Source organism: Vanessa cardui, chromosome 29 (genome assembly GCF_905220365.1).
Source record: "Vanessa cardui chromosome 29, ilVanCard2.1, whole genome shotgun sequence".
Lineage (NCBI taxonomy): Eukaryota > Metazoa > Arthropoda > Insecta > Lepidoptera > Nymphalidae > Vanessa > Vanessa cardui.
Window position 1 is genome coordinate 2288977 of NC_061151.1, and position 23657 is coordinate 2312633.

The 23657-nt window shown below is 35.1% G+C and overlaps 1 protein-coding gene across 1 annotated transcript; it reads left to right on the forward strand.

Moving 5' to 3' along the window:
- Positions 1-336: 336 nt before the first annotated feature.
- Positions 337-21344, forward strand: LOC124541991 (transcription factor SUM-1). The gene is made up of 4 exons (XM_047119938.1): positions 337-658; positions 13920-14048; positions 20176-20275; positions 21197-21344. Exons 1-4 carry the CDS (start codon positions 416-418, stop codon positions 21271-21273), a joined length of 549 nt encoding a protein of 182 aa, XP_046975894.1. The 5' UTR covers positions 337-415; the 3' UTR covers positions 21274-21344.
- Positions 21345-23657: the final 2313 nt, after the last annotated feature.

The window sequence follows — 23657 nt, forward strand, 5'->3', positions numbered from 1 at the left end:
GAAGCTCATTTTCTGGGTCAATTTAACATATAAGTATCATTCCAGGAATTAAACTGGACACCGAAAATATCAACAAAAAATATAGTTATAAATCAACCCAGATACATGTTGTTAAAAAAAAAAAAACATCTAAAAAGTGACGTTAAAAATCGAATTCGAAAACGCGACACGATAAAATATCCCGAAGCTTTCAGCGCAACAAATTCAAAGGAAAAATATAGCCCGCATCAATTTCAATCCAAACACTAATAAATTGGCATCTCTCAACGATGTGCTCGCACACAGCTAGACAGTTTATTAATAGCGGACATATTTTGTAAATCTCGACTTAAGATTCACCCTCTGTATTCAGTCCGTCGTGTGTCGCGTACCGCGGCGCGCGGGAAAATTAAAAAAAAAAACTGTCAGTGTCAAAATGAGTTACAGTTCAATATACGATAGTTATAACTACGAGAAAGTGACGAATAAAAATGATTGTTGCGATAAAGAATCGATTAACGGTCAGAGTGTCGAGTTGAAAGAGGAAGATCACATCCAACACGTGCTGGGACCGAGCAGGAGGTGTCTCGTGTGGGCCTGTAAGGCTTGCAAGCGGAAAACGGCGGCTGTCGATCGGCGGAAAGCGGCGACGCTACGCGAACGAAGGAGGTTGCGGAAAGTAGGTTCTATTTGACAGTTTCAACGGTTATTCTCGTTTGAATATGATAATATACTCAGAAGTGAAATAGATTAAAAATATATAAGAATTTAAAATACTTAAAACAATTTAGTAACAAAGCAAATATATTTCTAACTTCGAATTTATCTTAACATGAATAAATCACTAAATCATACTTATTAATGTAAAGTACCTACTTAGTTAAGCTTAAGTCTAAGTCTTAAGTCTAAGTCCAAAATAACACATAATGAACAATTTTAACAAATTACAAGTCGCGCCATTGCCGACCACAAAGTCCGCACCTAAAAAGAAAAATTTAATTCAGTTTCGCGCGCTTTTGTTTTTTTTTTCTTTATTTATATTTGTTCTAGGCTGTATGATATGAAAAAATGTTATATTTATGTTTCTTTTGAGAAATGTATTTGAATTAACTTAATTAGAATATGTCATGTCGAAGTTAAGTCTATCTAGCTGATAATAAAATTATCAATGCTCTGATTCAAGTAACCGCTAAAGTCCTATCGCTTAGCAAAGGCTGGTTCTAGTCTTAACCAATTTTGGTACACATTCCATAGCACTAATCTAGTTCAGATTGGTATATAATATTACAGAATTCAAATAAAGGAACTCAGATAAATCAAAAAGAAAATCTTACATACAAAAATTCGTTACCAAATGAGTATTTCATGTCAATCACATATTAGCTGTTATATTCTACGCTAAAAGTCTAAATTTTTCATTCAATTTAGAAGCATTAGACTTACTGATTGATTGGCAAAAACACTAGCACCGGTCCGGATAGACCTCAAATCTGAGAAGAACCGGCGAAAGAAACGTATGTGGGACTTTTCTTTTACATACATTTTTGCTTAACAATTGCATTTACGATTTCATTTTTCCATTTGAAACGTCGTTCCGTGTTTAAGGTGTCTTATAATTTAAGAAGTCATTTTTATATCTTTTAACAAATGTATACGCGACATGATTCCATTCCATTTTTAAATTATTAAAAAAAATCAAAGTTGTATGTATGGATTGTCATAGTGACGTCATAATGACAACTCCAGGTATCGAGCATTCGAAATCACAGCAGAGCTGAATTTTTTCTCATTAGAAAAGATTGTCGGGCTTGCAAAAAAAGTTTTACCGTTGTATGTGTCAAAACAATTTTAGTTTATTGTACTGAGGCCTAGTTGCTTTGTTTTTTCGACTTTGGTTTATCTTGCATGATTTTTTCCAGCGGCCCAATCAAAATGTCTAAACACTTTTCGTTTGCGTACGATCTTGTATCAAATTTTTTTTGTCATTGATCTTAGGTGTATTTGTGATTGATTGTCTGCTTTACATCGTATTAGGTCCGCTCCATGAGTCATTATTGATCTATATTTTAGGTTTTGTAGTCCAAAAATGCGTATTCCTCCAACCCGTATTGGAACAGCGTGGTGGAATATGTCCCAAATCCTCTCCGTAATGAAAGAGGAGGCCTTATCTCAGCAATGCAAAATGTACAGGCTGGCAGGCATGTACATGTTACTTTACTTTACTTTACAGAAGTGAAATAGTATAAAAAAAGTACAATATAAATTACTTTAAACAATTTCTTAACAAACCAAAATGTTCTAATTTGGAATTTAATTTAACATAAATAAATCACCAAATCGTACATATTGAAGTAAATTACTTTCTCAGTTGATCTTACAAATCCAAATAAAACACAAATAACACTTAACGAATTACAAGTCGCGCCAATATTGACCTTACTGTCCGCGCCCAAAGAGAATAATGGCGGCTTAATTCGGTTTCGCGCGCTTTTGTTTTGCTTTTTTTATTTTATTTATTCTAGCCAGTTGTATACAAAAGGAATCTCTTAAATATATCTTTATTTATAATTCAACACTTCTGTACTTAACCACTTATTTCCACTTTAATTTTACCTTCAAAATTCGTATAATAGTTTTAATCGAAGTTCAAATTTTTTTTTCGTAAAACCATAACGAATATCATAAATTAATCAAGCTCTTGACCAATAACATTGCGTCAATTTGCCTTATGATAATGTAGAATGTGTTCTAACAACTTCAAAAGAAAGTTTTGAAGTTATTCTTCCGCCAAATAACAGTACTCAGTATTGTTGTGTTCCGGTTTGAAGGCTGAGTCAGTATAACTACAGGCACAAGGGGCATAACATCTTAGTTCCCAAGGTTGGTGGCGCATTGACGATGTAAGGAATAGTTAATATTTCTTACAGCGTCATTGTCTATGGGTGATGGTGACCTCTTACCATCATATGCTCGTCCGCCAACCTATACCATAAAAAAATAGTTTTATGTTTTTTGTAACTGCATTATTTATCAAGACATTTGTGTAATGTTTATTTTATTTTGAGTATACTTCCTATTTGATCACAATTAAAATTTGATATGCTGAAAAAACTGGGTAACTTGTTCTTTATTGGCAAATAGAGGATTTGTAGTCGTTTTTTTCTGTTGAATCGTCATTTTACAATTGAAGCTACCACCAGTTCTGAAAGTAGATTCTACCGTTAAGAACCGTAAGTTTGCGGAGTCGGAAACTTGGCGTTATAAGCTTATCCTTACTCCTAGTGCATATACAATGATTATGATTTTATCAAAGTGATCAATGTTACTGTGAATAAACATAATATTGTTGTAAATATTGATGATAATTCGTCACAAACTTTTTTTTTCGTGCTATTTAAATCATCGAAATTATAATTCTCGTATTATACTCATGCTACACAAAGTTCAACTTACAACTAAAATACATCAAATAGTGTTATAGTACTACACATCTTAGATGTCACACACAAATTCAATAAAACCGATTGCTGCCGATTTACACAACCAACAGAAACAGCTCCCTATCGCGCCATTCGACGCTATTCGTCGCTATAGATTCTCGCCAGCTCGACCTGAGAACGCGAGTGCATGTTAATCGTGTACGTGTCAAATCCTACTACTATTATAAAGGCGAAAGTTTGTATGTATGGATGTATGGATGTTTGTTACTCTTTCACGTAAAAACTACTGAATGGATTTGAATGAAACTTTACCACAATATAGCTTATACATCAGAATAACACATAGGCTACAATTTTTGAGGTTTCTAATGTGAGGTCGTAAAAAAACACATTTTTTGCGCATTTTTTATCCTTTACTTTGTACGAGAAATAATGACTTATTTACGAAGCGATTTTAAGCGATTACTAGACTAGACGGGACGAACCTGAAGTCCACGCGAACGAAGTCGCGGGCAAAAGCTAGTTGACGAATATATTAGTTCATGTGATATTACAAGTTATTACGTTTGTGCAAAGATCATATTCGCGTGTGAAATAAATATTAATAATTTGGGATAGCGTACTTAATTCGGGTGTGATCGGTTTTACGAATTTTGCCGATGCAACATCTAAGTTGTATCGTACTATACTATTCTCATTTACCTCAGCTGTTTATGTGACAGCCGTGGATTCCGCTTTTGTATTACGCGAACTAGGATTAAATTAAGCAACGAGAATGTACGACATCATTACATAGTATAAAACAAAGTCGCTTACCGCTGTCTGTCCCTATGTATGCTTAGATCTTAAATTACGCAACGGATTTTTATACAGTTTTTTCCAATAGATAGATTGATTGGAGAGGAAGGTTTTTGTATACAATACATGCACAATATATTAAATAAACATTGATAATTTTAGAAGTTTTTAATGTACAACACATTAAAAACTTCTAAAATTATAAATAAACAAATTCTAAAGTAAAATTAGTATCAGTATGGCACCCGTGCGAAGGGTCTGTAATTATACTTATAGCTTACTTGTCTTTTAAACTTAAAAAGATAATCTATACCAATATTATTCAGGGGTAAAATTCGTCGTTGGAGGCCCGCATAGGCTGGTCGACCGTCAGGGCGTCACGGTAGCATGCGTAAGCGATCCCGTGGCGTCCGCCGAAAGACGGAGAGGCTACCGCTGGTTTTTTAGTGGGTAAACCCGGTGGACCTGGGTGCACTCGGCGTCCAGGAAACCGGGGAATACCACCCCCCCCCCCACTTCCCATCACGTGGGGGTAGCGCGTAAAGCGTATTTCCAGCGAAAAAAAGGGGTAAAATTCGTCTGTCAGTATGTAAGGGTTATCGGAACTAATGATCTAATTATAAAAATGTTTTCGCTGATAGAAAGATATACTATTTCTAATCTAATTTATAATCTATAACAATAGAGGATACATTATTTTATAGTATAAATAAATTTTACCCATGCTAGAGGGATAGATACAACAACGCCTGTAAATTTCCCACTGTTGGGCATTGAACATTTGAGGAGAAAATTTGGAACATGTTTCACAATGCTGTTCCAATGCGGGTTGCTGGAATACACATGTGGCAGAATTTCTATGAAATTAGACAGATGTAATATTCAGTGGCGCTTGCCTGGGTTTGAACCCGCGATCATCAGTTAAGATGCCCGTTCTAACCACTGGGCCATCTTGGCTCATCTTTTGGCGCGTTATGAAATTTTTTTATAATGCGCGCGCATAATGTTATGAACATGAAGTTGCTCACGCAAATGTCATTTCAGTGTCAAATAGAAATAGACAACTTCACACCGTAGCTTATTTTTTAATGTTTATTTAAAAGGCAAAGGTTTCAATTTGTGAGTGTTATCGTAGTACTGATATAATTAGTATAAATAATTATTTTATTATTAATTTGTAGATTATAATGTATTTTTTTTTTGTATATATTAGTTATTACCAGACAATTACAACTATTCTTTTAATTAACTCAATTACTTGTCATGTGTCAGGCAAAAAACGTAGCCAATGTCCTTGGTTTCGGTTCGGCGGTTTGGTCGTGAAAGAGCGACATACAGACAGACAGAGTTACTTTCACATTTATAATATTAGTATTTTTTTATTACTTCGCAGAAGTAAAACTTCTGACGTGTCTTTTTTTTTCAATATAAAATTATAATAGAAGAAGCTCTAATAAAATTTAAACGCGCATTTAAGTCTCAAATCGTCTCAGACGTTTATAGAAACTTATAAATAAGTTGTCGCATCACGTCCCCGGGATTACGGGATTACGGGAAATTCCGGTACGCGGCCGATCCCGCGTGCCGGGATTAGTGCGTTCGAATAAATTGTCAAATCAGCATTAACCCTATCGTGGGATTAGATTTGGGCGTCGTTTTTCGGGCGCCATTTTATTTTAACATAGTAGTTTCGAAACTTTATTATTAGAACATTTTAATTTATTGGTGCCATACCACCCACTCATCAGATATTCTATCGTCAAACAACAGCAAAAACTAACTTTTTTTTGTACTTGGTGGTAGGGCTTTGTACAAGCCCGCCTGGGTAGATACCACGCACTCATCAGATATTCTACCGCTAAACAACAGTACGCAGTATTGTTGTGTTCCGGTTTGAAGCGTGAGTGAGCCATTGTAACTAGAGGCACAAGGGACATAACATCTTAGTGCCCAAGGTTGTTGGCGCATTGACGATGTAAGGAATAGTTAATATTTCTTACAGCGTCATTGTCTATGGGTGATGGTAACTTACCTTCAGGTGGCCCATATGCTCGTCTGCCAACATAAAAAAAAAACTAAAACATTTGGTTAAGGACTATTTATTCCGTAATACATGTGCATGTTAGTTATGAAGAGTTACAATATCATTTATTGGAAACACTTGGATCTGTTAATCTAAGCAAGATTAACAGACTAAAGTATTTCCATTAAATGAAATTCCGATCTAATTTTGATCGAACCATTAATGGAATAATAGATATGTAATAATAAATATGAGACAACATCACATACATTACTCTGATCCCAATGTAAGAAGCTAAAGCACTTGTGTTGTGGAAAATCAGAAACGACAGTACCAACACCCAGACCCAAGACAACATAGAAAAGTAATGATAATCTACATCGACTCAGCCGAGAATCGAACCCAAGATCGGAGTGGCGTGCCCATGAAAACCGATGTAAACATCACTCGACCACGGAGGTCGTCAAAATGTCAATGATAAAGATACATAAACCCATAAAAAGTTTCTGATATTAATACGGTATGGATAGTACGTTTTGCGTCGAAATGCACTAATCGAAACCGCCGTACTCATACATTTTCTAATATGTTTAATGTAATAAATTTATAATATACTCAAAAATAAAAATCAAAATAAACTTTATTTAAGTAGACTTTTACAAGCACTTTTGAACCGATATTTTACAAATAAGTGAAGCTACCACCGGTTCGGAAAGTAGATTCTACCGAGTAGAAACGGCAAGAAACTCAGCAGTTACTCTTTTTCAACATTTACAAAATACAAAGTCATGTTAGTTAAATACAATTATTTAAATTAATAAGATTTTAAATTAACATGGTTATTTTTATTATTAAAGTGTTCGGTGGAGCTCGATATTTCGACATTGTCTACGAATGTCTTGTTCACGAGACTCTCGTTAACTAACAAAAATAAAAAACATGGTAAATATCCCGAAATTTATAACTTTAATATTTAAATTAATATATCGTGCGTGGAAGTCAACGGGTATTAACTCCACGCTTTTTTATCGTCTCTAACAGTCTTGTATCGAATGATATGCTTTTTCTACCAATGTATTTTTTACAAACGAATTGAATTTGAATTTGAAACGGCAAAGTTAAAATGTTTGTGGAATTTTATTATAGAAACGGATACCTTGCCCCAAGAAAGATTTATTGACTTTGCGGAGTCGGAAACTTGGCGTTATAAGCTTATCCTTACTCCTAGTGCATATACAATAATTATCACTGATTTTATCAAATTGATCAATTTTGCTGTAAATATACATAATATTGTTGTAAATATATTGCGACGCAACAGTGAGTATTCCTACTTTGTTAAAAACATCCCGAAGAAAGTAAAGCTGCAAGTATTCTTGCCACCATTCCACGCGGTCAAGATTTGTACAGTAACTAGTTTTAGTTCATATTTGTATATCTTTAAATACTATGTTATTAATTTATACTTATTACGTTATCAATTTAATTTATATTTTAATTTTGTCTTTTAAATCTAAACTACTTTAAATTATTAGTACTTTTATGGCTACAATTACACGAAATTATAATTGAATGTATAATAGAAGATTAATACGATATATGCAAAAGCATGATCCTACTTAAGTGCGTTGTCGGTAAACGTCTAGTTCGGAATGTAATTTGATGTGACATCTCCCTTTCACGTGACAGGGAACGTTTAAAGTGCCATTAGGCGGAGTGACAACTCAGTAAGCCCTTCAACAGATAATTAATATATTTTTAAATGGTGTAGACAGATATAAGTAACATTTATAATCTGTATTGTTAACTTCTTGGTGGTAGGGCTTTTTGCAAGTTTTCTGATAATTCAGTCGGATTTTGTACTTGACTTTACTAATAGCGCACAAACTTATTATAGATGATAAAAAAGCGTGGAGTTAATACCTGTTGACTTCCAAGCAGGATATATTAATTTAAATAATTGTATTAACTAACATGACTCTGTATTTTTTAAATGTTGAAAAAGAGTAACTACTGAATTTCTCGCCGGTTCTTCTCGGTATAATCTACTTTCCGAACCGGTGGTAGCTTCACTAAATTGCTAAATGACGATTCAAAAGTGCTCGTAAAAGCCTAGTTGAATAAAGTTCATTTTGATTTGATTTGATTTGAAAATTAAACCAATTTTGTGTGCTATTGGTAAAGCGTTATAAATTTTGTCCGTGTTAAGTCACAGGTTTAAATAGTATAACATTATAAATGCGAATGTTTGTGAGGATGTATGTATGTTTGTTACTCTTTCACGAAAATCTACTGCACGGATTTGGATGAAATTTTACAGTTACATAGGATATACATCAGAATATCACATAAGTTACAACTTATAATGGTTTTCTGTAATCTATACATATAATAAAATTAGAGTGTCTGTTTGTAATATTAAAATAGCCTTTTTTTACTCAATGCATATGTATACACGGTACATATATCAAAATAACATTTCTCATGATTTTTGTCTGGCTGTCTGTTTGTTCCGGCTAATCTCTGTAACGGCTCGACTGATTTTGACGAGACTTTCACTGGCAGAGACTGATATAATAAGGAGTAACTTAGGCTACAATAATATTTTTTTTTGTTAAATTCAAACGCGTACAAGGTCGCAGGTACTGCTATTTCATTACATAACGATACATACCAAGTAACCATGTGAAGCCGTAGCATATCGCTAGTGTATATATAATAAATGCTGAAAACGTTCTCTCATAATGAAATGACAAAATCTATTCCCGTCGAAGTAAGTGTTTTAACTTAACAACAATTAAAACGTCAGCTATATTTAGCCTATATTATTCCTGATGAAGCTCTCCCCAGGGTTTTGGCGCATTTCGAGGAGATTTAAAGTGCTCTAATGCGGTATTGCCATTAGAGAGACGCTTAATGTTAACCAGCTTTGATGGAAGCGAGTTGTGTGTTTGTGTAAATTAAAGTACCTAAAAAAAACCGATGTCCTTATACCTGGTCCCAGCGACGCTTACGACAGGACAACAAGCGCATAGCTCCTGCTTCTACCTAGATTCTATAGATAGAAGTTAGTCTAACTTAGACAAGAAAAAGACGTTAGACGAATCACAAACAATATTAATATCAAACAACAAATTAATTGATATACGACATTTCAATTCAGAAATAGTTTGACCAATAAAAACACGAATATAATACTGACATCTTTATACATCAAAGGTATAGTACACAACTTAGATGTAGCATCGGCAAAATTCGTAAAACCGATCACATCCGAATTGAATACGATATCCCAAATTATCAATACTTATTTCTTATGTGAATATGATCTTTACACAAAAGTAATAACTTGTAATATCAAATGAACTAATATATTCGTCAATTCGACACGTCGATTTACATGCACTTGCTTTCTCGGGTTGAACTGACGCGAGAATCTATAGCGACGAATAGCAACGAATGGCGCGATATGGAGCTGTGTTTACTGGTTGTGTAAAGCAGTAATCGGGTTTATTGAATTTGCCGACGCTACATCTAAGTTGTGTCGTATAATACTCGTAAAAATACACACGCCCGCCCCTCGAAGCAAAACGTTTATTTTTATTTATACAAATGTCATGTCTTTTCGTAAATGCCATTAAATATTATGATAGTTGACCATAAATCTGTCAGGTTAACGACGAGTAATTTATTGATTGGGGTTGAATCATGTTATGTAATATATGTTATAGTTTTTACGATTAAATTTATAAAATGTTAAAATTATAATGATTATATGTATGTAATGCCTCTGTTGCCAAATTAAAAAAAATATATATTGAGGAACGCTTGTGTGCAAACGGTTATTATACAATTAATGAGTTTATGATCTATAGTTACCTTGAGAATGAAATGTTCGCCTCTACTATTTAATTTCATATTAAATTGTTTATATTATATATGAGACAAAAAAAACCCCGCTGAGTTTCTTTCGCCGGTTCTTCTCAGGTCAGGGTGTTTTCTTTTCCGAAACGGTGGTACTGTTTTAATTGATCATCAATAAGAAAGTGTAATACTTCTATATTGAATAAAGTTTGAATAATATGAAAACTAAAAATAAAATTTAGAAAATCATAAACCGATATTAAGACCGCGATGTATAGAAAATCTGTAGCAGTTGTAGAGACAGATTTATTAGCAGCGTTTGAATATTATTATAAATTTACTTGGTGGTAGGGCTTTGTGCAAGTCCGTCTGGGTAGGTACCACCCAATCATTAGTTATTCTACCGCCAAATAATAGTACCTTGTATTGTTGTGTTCCGGTTTGAAGGGTGAGTGAGCCAGGGTAACTACATGCACAACGGACATAACATCTTAGTTCCCAAGGTTGGTGGCACATTGACGATGTAAGGGATAGTTAATATTTCTTACAGCGTCATTGTCTATGGCTGATGGTGACCACTTACCATGTGGCCCATATGCTCTTCCGCCAAACTATATCATAAAAAAAAAAATAAGTGACCAGGGAGGGCTGGACCGATTATATCGATATATAGCTGATGTAATAAGGAGTAATTTAGGCTACTTTCACGGCACGCTGCAACGTCCAAATACTGTAGTACCACTACAGCATCAAGTCAGTCGCCTTCCCCCAAAGTTGACTAATACAGAATTAATAAATTATAGTTAAATCTGCGACAACAACTTTTGCTAAATTCAAATGCGCACGAAGTCGCGTTCACAGCTCGTATTGTAAATCAATAATGTAATTTCACTCCATGTGAAATTGCCTAACATCCTTCTTATCATTGGTGGTTTGATCTGGAAAGTGGCTGTTATTCAAGTAACGCAGCCAAGTGAAGTAGATTCAAATCCGAGTTTAACAAATCATCATTGCGTTCATATCTTTATATATAATATGTTTTTGCTGTTTTTATAATTCATCTGGTGCTTTGCGGTGAAGGAAAAAGGAGAGGAAACCTACATGTAATTTCATAGAAATTCTACATGTGTATTCACCAAAACACATTGGAACAGCGTGATGGAATATGCTCCGAACCTTATCGTCAAAGGGAGAGGAGTAATGTTTAATAAAAGTAAGTCTGCAGTAATCCTGAAGTAATTAAATCAGATACAGAGTCGAGATGGCCCAGTGGTTAGAACGCGTGCATCTTAACCGATGATTGCGGGTTCAAACCCAGGCAAGCACCGCTGATTCATGTGCTTAATTTGTCTTTATAATTCATCTCGTGCTCAGCGGTGAAGGAAAACATCGTGAGGAAACCTGCATGTGACAAATTTCATAGAAATTCTGCCACATGTGTATTCCACCAATCCGCATTGGAACAGCGTGATGGAATATGCTCCGAACATTATCGTCAAAGGGAGAGGAGGACTAAGTCTGCAGTAATCTTGAAGTAATTAAATCATAATTACTAATCGGTTCGTGCCAGTTTGAACCAGTAATCCTCAATAAATACACTAATTCCAGCCACTGAGCCATCTGTGCTCATTCGCTTCATAAAAATGTCTATAATAAAACGTCCGTGTGTTCAGTTTTTATAGTTGTCAAAACAAATTTTTATTTGATCTCTGAATTATGTCGCATCTCTTAAACGATTCGGAACTAATAAGTCTGAACTAATTTTAAGACGGTCGGTCTCATTTCTTTATATTTTTGCTCGATGAAAACGCTCACTCTAATATTTTTAAACATCTAGTAACACGTTCAATGCGGAGCGAAGTCTTACGTCTTCCTTTTTTTGGAAACAAAGAGGTAACCTAAAGTTAACAAAGAAGTAAGGTCTTACCTCTTTGTTTCCAAAAAAATAGACTACGGCCTTTCGTTGGGTCCAGACTATTTGTATACCCATTTAAATTAGCGTGAAAGCTAGACACACGGACAAACGGAGTTACTTTCGCATTTATAATATTAGTATGGCTTCTACTGACAAACAGCAATACCCTAACCAACGGTAGAAAATGGATGAGAAGGGATGAAGATCGGGTTCAGTGGCGCGCCTTGGAGGTCTGCACCCAGCAATGGAATAAAATAGGCTGCTCATTATGAAACAGCAATCTATAATCTATAATAATATTATAAGCTAAGCTTCTTTAAAATCGGACAATTTTTTGCTGCTACCCAAAAAGTATAAAAGGGCGATAACAGATGTTTGTGGGAACTCCCCACCGATTTCGTTCTGAGCCAAGGTGCGATCTCATAGGAGACACCCTCAGGACGAACTTTAAATTTGAGCCCCGCGCTCAACCTCAGGGCTGAGGACATTAGTTCTCGCCCGAAAGTCCGGTGACGCTGTAAAGGCCAGTAGGGCCAACAGCAAATACTACACACATAAAAAAAATAAAAAAAAGTTTGTGGGAACATTTCCTTATCGACAGTCCGAGAGGTCGGATTGCTGGTCACGTGAGCTCTGTAATTATTCTTTTGTTTACGTTTATTCCTATTATCGAATTGCTGTGTGTTTTTGTTAAAGTGTTGATTGATATTTTGTTTTCCTTAAATAAATTGTAAGAAATATAAATACAGAGTGTTTATCATATTTGTTATTTTTTTTTATCTTTAACCATTTCTAATCCTTACAATATTATAAATGTGAAGGTAACTCTGTCTGTCTGTCATTTTCATTGCCAAACCACCTAACCGAATTGGACGAAATTGGGTACGAAGCAGACTTGAATTCCTAGGAAGGATAAATTATTGGCCTTACATATGACAACCAATCCCTGAAACGAGACCGAAGCCGCGGGCTATAACTAGTACTCTATATGCCATTGTCCCGGTTTGAAGGGCTAAAGTTAGTTGTTTTTCGTTGGAGTTTTCGAAATGGTTAATAAATATTTCGGCGCCAATGTCTATGATTTATTCTGACCACTTACCATCAGGAGAATTTGACGTAAAATACTCGAAGGTGAAATTTTCTGTGAGTCGAGATGGCCCAGTGGTTAGAACGCGTGCATTTTAACCGATGATTGCGGGTTCAAACCCAGGCAAGCACCGCTGATTCATGTGCTAAATTTGTCTTTATAATTCATCTCGTACTCGGCGGTGAAGGAAAACATCGCGAGGAAACCTGCATGTGACAAATTTCATAGAAATTCTGCCACATGTGTATTCCACCAACCCGCATAGGAACAGCGTGGTGGAATATGTTCCAAACCTTCTCCTCTAAGGGAGAGGAGGCCTTTAGCTCAGCAGTGGGAATTTACAGGCTGTTGTTGGAATTTTCTGGAAACTTTTTCAGGGATACGGAAGAGCATATGGTAGCACCACACATAAGCGGAGTTAGTTTTAAATTAAATAAGATCTATGAGAATGACACAAATAATTACAAGATATATTGTATATATAGCGTACACTAGTGAAATGAATGCAAAAAGACAAGAATATAAATTCCTTGCAAACAATTGAGTAACGAAACAGAAATAGCTCAACTTATTATATATCTTAACTAAAATAAATCAGCAAATATTACACATTGAATTGAATTATCAGTTAAGCTTAAAAATCTACATAACACTTTTAACAAATTACAATTCGTGCTAATCGACGAAATTTTCTTGGACTCCACGGCCAAAAAGAAAAATTAATGGCGTTTTTGCGCGTTTTTGTTTTTTTTTATTTGTTCTAGCCAGTTATATGGACAAAGGAATCTACTGAATGTATATTAAATTTTCCAGGTTAACGCTGCATTCGAAGAGCTCCGAATACGCGCCAGAGCGGGCAGTGGGCGACTACCGAAACTAGAAATACTCCGAGCGGCCATACAGCACATTGAGAGATTGCAAGCGGCATTAAGAGCAGCTGCCGTGAGTTCATTAGCAGATCTGATCTTCAGATGATCTGAACATGTATAGATAACAAGCCATCGCCCGCGGTTTTGCTTGCAACAATCAACAACAACAGCCTGTAAATTCCCACTGCTGGGCTAAAGGCCTCCTCTCCCTTTGAGGAGAAGGTTTTGGAACATATTCCACCACGCTGTTCCAATGCGGGTTGGTGGAATACACATGTGGCAGAATTTGTATGAGATTTGTCACATGCAGGTTTCCTCACGATGTTTTCCTTCACCGCTGAGCATGAGATGAATTATAAAGACAAATTAAGTACATGAATCAGCGGTGCTTGCCTGGGTTTGAACCCGCAATCATCGTTTAAGATGCACGCGTTCTAACCACTGGGCCATCTCGACTTGGTCAGCAGATGTAAGGCGAAAATAAGTACCCCATGTCTTCCATTCGAGATACAGCTAGCTTCATGCTAAATTTCAATTATTTCGGTTCTGTGGTTCCGCTGTGACAGACCAACAGATTTTACCGAGTTTAGAAAGGATTACGAATACAAAATTATTAATACGGGTAAAATAAATAAAACTAAACAGTTACGGCTATCTTTTAACTTTGATCTATAATGTATTGTGTATAAGTATCCATTGATTGTACCGTATTGCTGCACGAAATTATTATTTAGAACTAATTTTCTGAACGCACCCGTAAACGTCAAACATGGCGGCTCTTTGAACTGTCATGTCATTTAATTTTATGGATTGAATGTCAAAATATCTCGATTATAAGAATTCCTGAAGGTTTGTATATAATACATGTACAATATATTCATGAAACGCTGATAATTTTAGAAGTTTCTAATGTGATGTCACAAAAAACATATTCTGTAGTATATTTAGTATCAGTAAGTATTGCATTCATGTGAAGCCGGGGCGGGTCGCTAGTAGAATGAATGAAAATATATATAATTTCGAGCACTTATAATGAAACACCTCCTGTATAAATTCTTTAGAAAATAATGACAATTTGTATTTCGATTATTTCATAAATGCAATAACCAAACTACTTAAATGAATTATTCAAGATAGCTGTTTACAAACACTTTCAATTAAAACTTAAAATATATCACGTACAAAAAAATTTACGGAATTCAGTAGCCTTATTGATTTTTTTTTTTTTTTACTGTAATTAGGCAAACAAAGAAATGGGTCATTTGATAGTGAGTGATCTTCTATATAAGGGTATGGTAAATACCAGTTCTGGCAGTTTAAGAAATCGAAACTGTTACAACCCTATTACCTGTAATCAGAAAACACCCTTCAAACCATTAAACTACTAGATAAATATCAACCCAGAGGGTTTGCACAACCAGACCACAAATTGCACAAAGATGTGCGCAACATAATATCTTAATTAAATCTGTGGAAATTCGCTTAAAATTCAATGCAATATTAGAACTCGTATTCAAATAAAATTAAATCTTGCAACACTATTTACTCTTAAAAATAAATAGCTACAAAAAAAATTAATTAATGATATATTAAAAGCACATTAAACAGGACAGAAATAATATAAAACGCAGCCGACACAAAACCGTCTCCCATCCAATTATAATAAACCTATACTATTTATTCTGTGTATTCTATTTCCCGCTCGAGCACAGATAAATAATCGTCGACGCGTATTAATGGCGATTTAACATCATGACATGCGCCTTTTCCTTTAGATGCAATCTATATTTAACATTATCTGTGGTGACAAATTGCGCGGGAATTGTTGTTTGAAATATTTCATACATATTATGTATTTTAGGTTATTTTTAAATCTATTTTATGAAACAAATCTATGCCGGATTTCGATGTGATATTCCGTCTAATCTGTAATAAATAAATTATATATTTTTTTATTTTAAATGTCTATTTTACAAAATAGGGCGTGGGCGACCTGGTGGTAAGTGGTCGCCACCGCCATAGACCACCAAAATAATGACCAACCTTAGCTCTTCAAACTGCTCCCTTCAAACCGGAACACAACAATACTGACTAAAAGGCGGTAATATCTGATGAGTGGGTGGTACCTATACGAGCTCACAGAAAGCCCTACCGCTAAGATATTATATCCCTTATAAAAAAAGTAAAGTAAAGTAACAGCCTATACAATTCCCACTGCTGTCATAGGGCCTCCTCTTACCTTAAGGAGAGGGTTTGGAACATATTCCACAACGCTGTTCCAATGCGGGTTGGTGGAATGCACGTGTATTAGACATGAATTGATTGATTGAATGAATTTCGATGAAATTAGACACATGCAGGTTTCCTCACGATGTTTTCCTTCACTGCCGAGCACGAGATGAATTATAAACACAAATTAAGCACATGAATATAGAGGAATCTTTTTTATAGGTTTTGTAATCGACATCTATTGATGTTAGCTCTCGAATAATTACCAACTGTTTGAAGTCGGAGAATCATAAAACACGAATTCCATGACAAAATCACTTGAAATTACATTTGAATGCAATTTTTCTTAACATCTGAATGTTAATATTCTTTGTTTAATACTAGCTTTTGTTGTTGTTTCCCAGTTAAGTTAAAAAAGAAATACAAGTACCTATAAGGGAGCTGAGATGGCCCAGTGGTTAGAACGCGTGCATCTTAACCGATGATTGCGAGGTCAAACCCAGGCAAGCACCACTATATATATGTGCTTAATATGTGTTTATAATTCATCTCGTGAAATTCTGCCACATGTGCATTCCACCAACCCGCATTGGAAGAGCGTGGTGGAATATATTTCAAACCCTCTAAATGGAAGAGGAGGCGTTATCCTAGGAAATTGACAAGCTATTGCTTTACTTTTTATTATTAAATACTTATTTTATTTTCATTATGACAACCAACAGTAGATACAGAATCACATTCGTTGCGTAATGTTAAAGATCTAAGCATACATATGGACAGACAGCAGTAAGCGCCTCCTTTATACTATGTAATGATAATGATGATAAAGCTTTTGGCTCTACCACTCCAAAGTACGAGTTTTCCAGCAGGAAACAAGCAGAGGACAAAAATATAACTTGGAACAGGAGGCCAATATTTGGATCTAATATTATTTAATATTATAAATGTGAAAGTAACTCTTTCACGACCAAACCGCTGAACCGAATTCCATTCAATGTGGTATGAAACTAGAACTCCAGGAAAGGACATATACTACTTTTGCCTCACACATGACAACCAAACCAAAAACGCGAGCGAATAGCGTGTGACAACTAGCATTAATGGTTACTAGCCATAAGACCGCCCATTGTACTCTACAATATTATTTAATTTTATTTCTTGTAACATATTTTAATGAGTATCATGTGGTGTACAATAAAGTATAAATAAATAAATAAATATTAATATAAATATTATGTTTTAAAATCGATAAATGGCATTGGAATCATTTTTGTTTGATATTAAGGCCAAATTTGAATTTCATTGGAAAAGTTAGACATAACCCAACACATTTCACGAGCGTGATTCGACGTGATTTCTCACGAAACAACACAACTAAACGGCATATCTGTACGTATACACACACACATATACCTAAGTTTTTGTCACGAACTAAATTGAAACGTCCTATAGATAGATATTTGAGCAATTAATATGAACGCATTTGACACATTGGTGCATTTTACACGTGATATATCAGTCAGCATATATGTTGCATGTCCGTCTGCGCGTTCGTCACGCACCGTCGACCTGTCCGACCACGTTTTGATACACATCTGATGTCACAGAGCAGATGGTTGTTCGGACATGTCATCTGTCTTGCACCATACGACAAAGTATAGTTGACAACTTAGATGTAGCATCGGCAAAATTCGTTAAATCGATCACATCCGAATTGAGTATATTTATTTCTTATGTGAATATGACCTTTACACCAACGTAATAACTTGTAATATCATATGACTTAATATATTCGTCAATTTAACGCGTCGATTTACATGTACTCGCTCGAGTTGAACTGACGCGAGAATCTATAGCGACGAATAGCGTCGAATGGCGCGATAGGGAGCTTTTTCTATGGGTTGTGTAAATCGGCAGTAATCCGTTTTATTGCAATTTCCGATGCTACCATCTAAGTTATACTTAGGGTAACTACCTAAAACCTATAATTCAAATAACGAAAATATGCTTATTGTTATTGTACATGAAGACATGAAATCAAATTAAATAAAAAAAATCCCGCTGAGTTTCTTTCGCCGATTCTCCTCAGGTTTGAAGTGTTAATTTCCGAACCGGTTTTAAATATCAATAAGCAAGAAACACTTTTTAACTTTGAAAAATAAATTAAAGTGATGTAATGTTACAGCCTAAGCAATTTCAACTGTTGGGTCAAAGGTTATACAATAGTAAATAGTATAATTCAGATCGGACAGGATACTTATGTGACGGATTGTCTTTTTAAAAAGGCAAGTTTCCTCACGAGGACTTTGCTTTCAATGATGAGATGAATTCATTTTAAAGAGAAATTAAGATTCATGTATTCTAATTGGTGCACGATAAAATTGATTAATCCTCCGATTAATCAATTTTAAAATACTAATTGCTAAAGTAGGCAACCGAACCCCTAAATTGTCATGTTATATTATTAATGTTTCAAAAAGTCGTCTAAAAATTATATTCACGCGTATTTTTTTTGCTCTTAGTGTATTATTTCTAAAAAAGCCGAAAAATCCACGATTTTTTTAAATCGGTACATAAATGAGTTTGAAGTTAACAAACATAAAAAAAGAAACAAATAAATGAATTATAAAACCTCCTTTTCTAAATCGTTTATATATTTACCGACATGTTAACTTCATCCTGATGCCACATCCAGAACATGTTCTGAGGTAGATTTCGCGTACTAGAAATAAACGACGTTTCGTCGTTTCATTTATATCGAGAAGTTCCTTTGCCTAATTATGCGGTTAATTTTAACCGAGCCTTAGATTACAGTATTATATTTGAATTACGAATAATTCTATTGCGTTTTTAAAAGGACTTATGTCAGGATCTCAATTGATGAGCAAGAAAATGACTGAAAAACTTTCGGAAATGTTTGGCTGTAATAACATTGTACAGGTTATGGAGATCAGACCTTCAATAATCCACTAATATGTTACTAGCAGTCGACCTCGGGTTCACTCGCTCTTCAGAAGTTTGTCATCAAGTACTTTTTTATGGAATAGGTTGGCGGACGAGCATGTGGGCCACCTGATGGTAAGTGTTCACCATCACCCATAGACAATGACGCTGTAAGAAATATTAACTATTCCTTACATCGTCAATGTAACCAACCAAACAACCTGGGGAAGTAAGATGTAACAAAAAAAGTAAAATAAAAATATGATTAAAAAAGTAGTAAATGTCCTTTTTTGGCACTCTTTTAAATTCGGTCAGAATCGTACAGAGCTGGAAGCGGCTAGTTGGTTCCAGGACCATATTCAATAGTAATTGTTTTAGACCTCTTTTTGGGTAGAAGACGTAAGTGCGATCGAGAACCGAATCTAACAATATGGGTAAGACACAGTATTAAGGGTGTACAGCACGTCAGATAGACTTCTGTAGTTCATGCGCCCAAACATGGCGGACTTTGTTGTTGAATCATAACGCGCGCCCAAAACAGCGTATACAAATGCCCGTAAATTCAGTAAAACCAGCTACTAGATAGACATAGCCATTAATAATAATTGATCATACAATAGGCAACTTATTTTAAGTTACTATCAAGTTTAATTGCTTGCAAATTGCAATTTTAATATGCGGCGTCTCAAATAGTTGAGTTGATCCAAATTTGTGACGTTGCATTATTCGACCCAGTGAGTTTTTTTATACTCTAGGTTGGCGGACGAGTATATAAGCCACCTGATGGTAAGTGGTCACCAACGCCCATAGACAACTAATAGGTTATGTCCCTTGTGCCTGTAGTTACACTGCACTCACCCTTCAAATCGGAACACAATAATACTAAGGAAAGATGTTTGGCGGTAGAATAACAGATGAGTAGGTGGTACCTACCCAGACGGGCTTGGACAAAGCCCGACCACCAAGTAATTAAGTGTAGACATAAGTGTTTGATAATTTCAGCTTAATTGAATATTTTTCCTCTGCAGTTGGAGTCAGACAGCTGTAAGGGCTACGTAGAGCCAGTTACGAAACCTCAGAACGAAGTAAAGGACACGAAGACAGACAGAGAGAAACCATTCCTAAATGGTGAGTCGAAATAATAAATATAAATAAATAAATATTGGACAACATCACATACATTACTCTGATCCCAATGTAAGTAGCTAAAGCACATGTGTTATGGAAAATCAGAAGTAATGATGCCACAAACATCCAGACCCAAAACAATATAAAAAAGTAATGAAGTTTTTGGACATCGACTTGGTCGGGAATCGAACCCGGGGCCTCCTAGTGGCGTACTCATGAGAATCGGTGTCATTACTCGAACACGAAGGTCTATCGTCGTTACCATATTGATACAAAATACTAATTGATGCTTAATTAGTTTGTCAATTTTCAATAAAAAAATGAGTGAACACATTCATGATACAGATAAAGCAAACAGTTAATCTTTTTTTATAAGAAATATTACCAATAGTTTGACATTACAATAAATATGAGAACCGATAATAGAATCACCGGTCTTTTTTTTTAATGTATATTTACAATAATGATTTATTATTTGAATTTTGAAATGATCTGGCGGCTGACCGTTACCTGATGGCTGTACATTTCGTCAATTGTTTTTTCAATTAAAATTTTGAAACAGTTAAAAAGTACACATCGCCAAAAAAATACTTAGATACAATCATATATAGAGGAGAAGCTTTGGAACATATTTCACCACGCTGTTCCAATGCGGGTTGGTGGAATACACATATGGCCGAATTTCTATGAAATTTATCACATGCAGATTTCCTCATGATGTTTTCCTTCGCCCCTGAGCACGAGATGAATTATAAAGATAAATTAAGTACATGAAACAGCGATGCTTGCTTGGGTTTGAACCCGCAATCATCGGTTAAGATGCACGTGTTCAACTTCAAACCACTGGGCCATCTCCGCTCTATTAAAAGTGTACTCAAATTTAATTCATAATTGAGTTTAAGTTTTTTTTTTGTTCACTAGGCGAACCAACCTCGTGCGGACTGAACAGTCTGGCGCGGTTACGGTGTATCGTGCAAGCCCTCGCCAAGGACCCGTGACGTTTGTTAATAAATATAGTGTAATATTGTATAAGTGTAAATCGGTGCTCAATTATATATATTTATTTAAACATTGCAGTTTATTTTTATTCTCAAAACTGTTACAAAAACAAATTTAAACAAACGTTAGAACGGCGTTCTGTCATTCTTTTTTCAAATTAACAAATTTAAATTGTTTAAGGCTGAGGCCGCACTGCGGTAAAAACGCTGCTGTTACTACATGCGCCCGCACTTGCGGTTTTCACCCTCGACTGATTACAAAACCGTGGCATAACAAAATGCTCGCGGGTTAAAATTACGACAAAATTTGTAATCCATAGAATTTAGTTGGCCCGCACGCATTTGCGGTTACCGAGGGAGGATTTTTGGTTCGTATTTGGAGCACCGCACCGTAAGGAGTGGTTGCAGTGGCGAGTCATTGCAACTATGTCGTCAACAGAGTCGGAGCATCTTTCAAACAAACCGGAAATTGAAAGCTTATCTCAGAATATCATCGAGGAAGTACAGAAGACCAGCTTTATTCGTATAAAGCTGGTATTGTCGTCACTAGCTTGCGTCAATATAGCAAAGATCGCTGACTGTTTCGCGGTTTTTAATCGTATTGCGTGTGCCTCAAGCTGTTCCGCAGTTGTAATCGTAAAATTGGATAAAACTGTAATGCAAACTCAGCCTTAGGATATTTCCAGCTAGCGCGATTCTCACAGCTTAAAGATTGATTTCAAGATCGCAGTATGTGTAGTTGCTCTGGTATTAAGAAATAGAAAATGAAGACGTCAGCGTTAATTTCACAATTATTGGATTCATTCAGACGCCGTGGAGGTGAGAAAGGATCCTTTCATAAGTTTTTCAATTACTATAGGATGACAGTAAACAGCTTTGATAAGGTTTTACACACATCATCGTGGATACCTCTAACGGCGCCGGGCGCAGTGGTGTAGCGAATATTGACCAAAAACCGCCCGCAGTTATCGTAAGTGTGAATTATATTCGTTACAACTTTCGTCGTAATTTTAACACGCGAAAAATCGCAGCGGTTTAATGCGGCCTCCACCTAACGTTAAATAGGCTAAGTAGGATCAAATAACATAAAAAAAGTTTTTTATTAATGTCTTATAAATGATCTACCATTAGATAAGAATATTTAGGTTTGAGTAATTGTTATAATAAACTAACCAAGTTACTGTTGTGTGTACAAGTTATATAATTAGTAAAGATAAATAAAGTCACTTCAAAATTACCTGGTTAAGTCTTAAATATTTTAGCTGGTTTTAAATAAAAAGGGGGAATTGAATAATTAAGGTTCAATACTAATTAACAGTGTAGTAGAAAATAATACGCAATGCGTTTCTGGTGAACTTCAATTTAAAAGAAAAATATCAATTATATTTTAAAAATATTATATTCGTGTAGGTTCAAACCGCCAAGTTAAAACCTTCAATGCGGAACGAACTACCAGAAATTCTCCGGACTAAGAAAGCAAATTCCTAAGTCTTCTTATTTCTTAAACACATAAGTACTGTAACAATTACTATATTACAAATAGCCCATTTAAACCTAGGACATCTATCACCATAACTGGCCGCTAGACCAACAAGGCAGTAAATGTAGCTAAAAATATAATATGAGACAAAATTAACTCCGGATATATCACAATTAATCAGTACCTTTCAAGAGTAATCTCTTCAGCACGGGATCCAGTCGAGTTTCCAGTAAACCCGTAATCCTGGGGACGTGATTTTGGATAAAGTTATTTCTTTAGAATCTTTTATTTATAGGCTATTTGGATATTTGAGTCACCTTCCGTAATGTGGTTATGTTTATGTAATTATCATAGTCGAATATTATAATAGACTTTTAAGTAGTCTAATATTTTTTATTTCATTTTACTAGTCCTCCTAAGACTAAAAATATGTTGAATACGCAATTATTTTTATTACTTTTGAGTGCATATTCATTTGTTTTAAAATAGTGTTTTGTTTGAAGTCGGTTTTTCTTTTTGTTAAAATTTTTATTTACTATAAAACACTAGCGACCCGTCCCGGCTTCGCACGGGTGCAATACTGATACTAAATATATCTACTACAGAATATGTCTATTTACGACATCACATTACAAACTTCTGAAATTGTCAGTGTTTCTTTACTATATTTTCCATGTATTATAGCTTTAAAGCGGAAAATATAGTGACAGAGAAAGCGTCATCGTCCTATACATAGGGACAGAGAAAGCGACTTTGTTTTCGACTTCAGATGGGAGGAGGTTATCAATTCGTCTGTATTTTATACTACCTATGTAGTGAAAATCATGCGATTCTTGTTACGTCAATAGTTTAAAATAAACTGTGAAGCGCTTTTAATTTTACAAAGAACATTGAATTTTTTAAT

Coding starts and splice junctions, on each gene's coding strand:
- LOC124541991 (XM_047119938.1), top strand. CDS start 416: ATGAGTTACAGTTCAATATACGATAGTTATAACTACGAGAAAGTGACG. Junction 659..13,919: donor AACGAAGGAGGTTGCGGAAA/GTAGGTTCTATT, acceptor TAAATTTTCCAG/GTTAACGCTGCATTCGAAGA. Junction 20,276..21,196: donor AGAGAAACCATTCCTAAATG/GTGAGTCGAAAT, acceptor TTTGTTCACTAG/GCGAACCAACCTCGTGCGGA.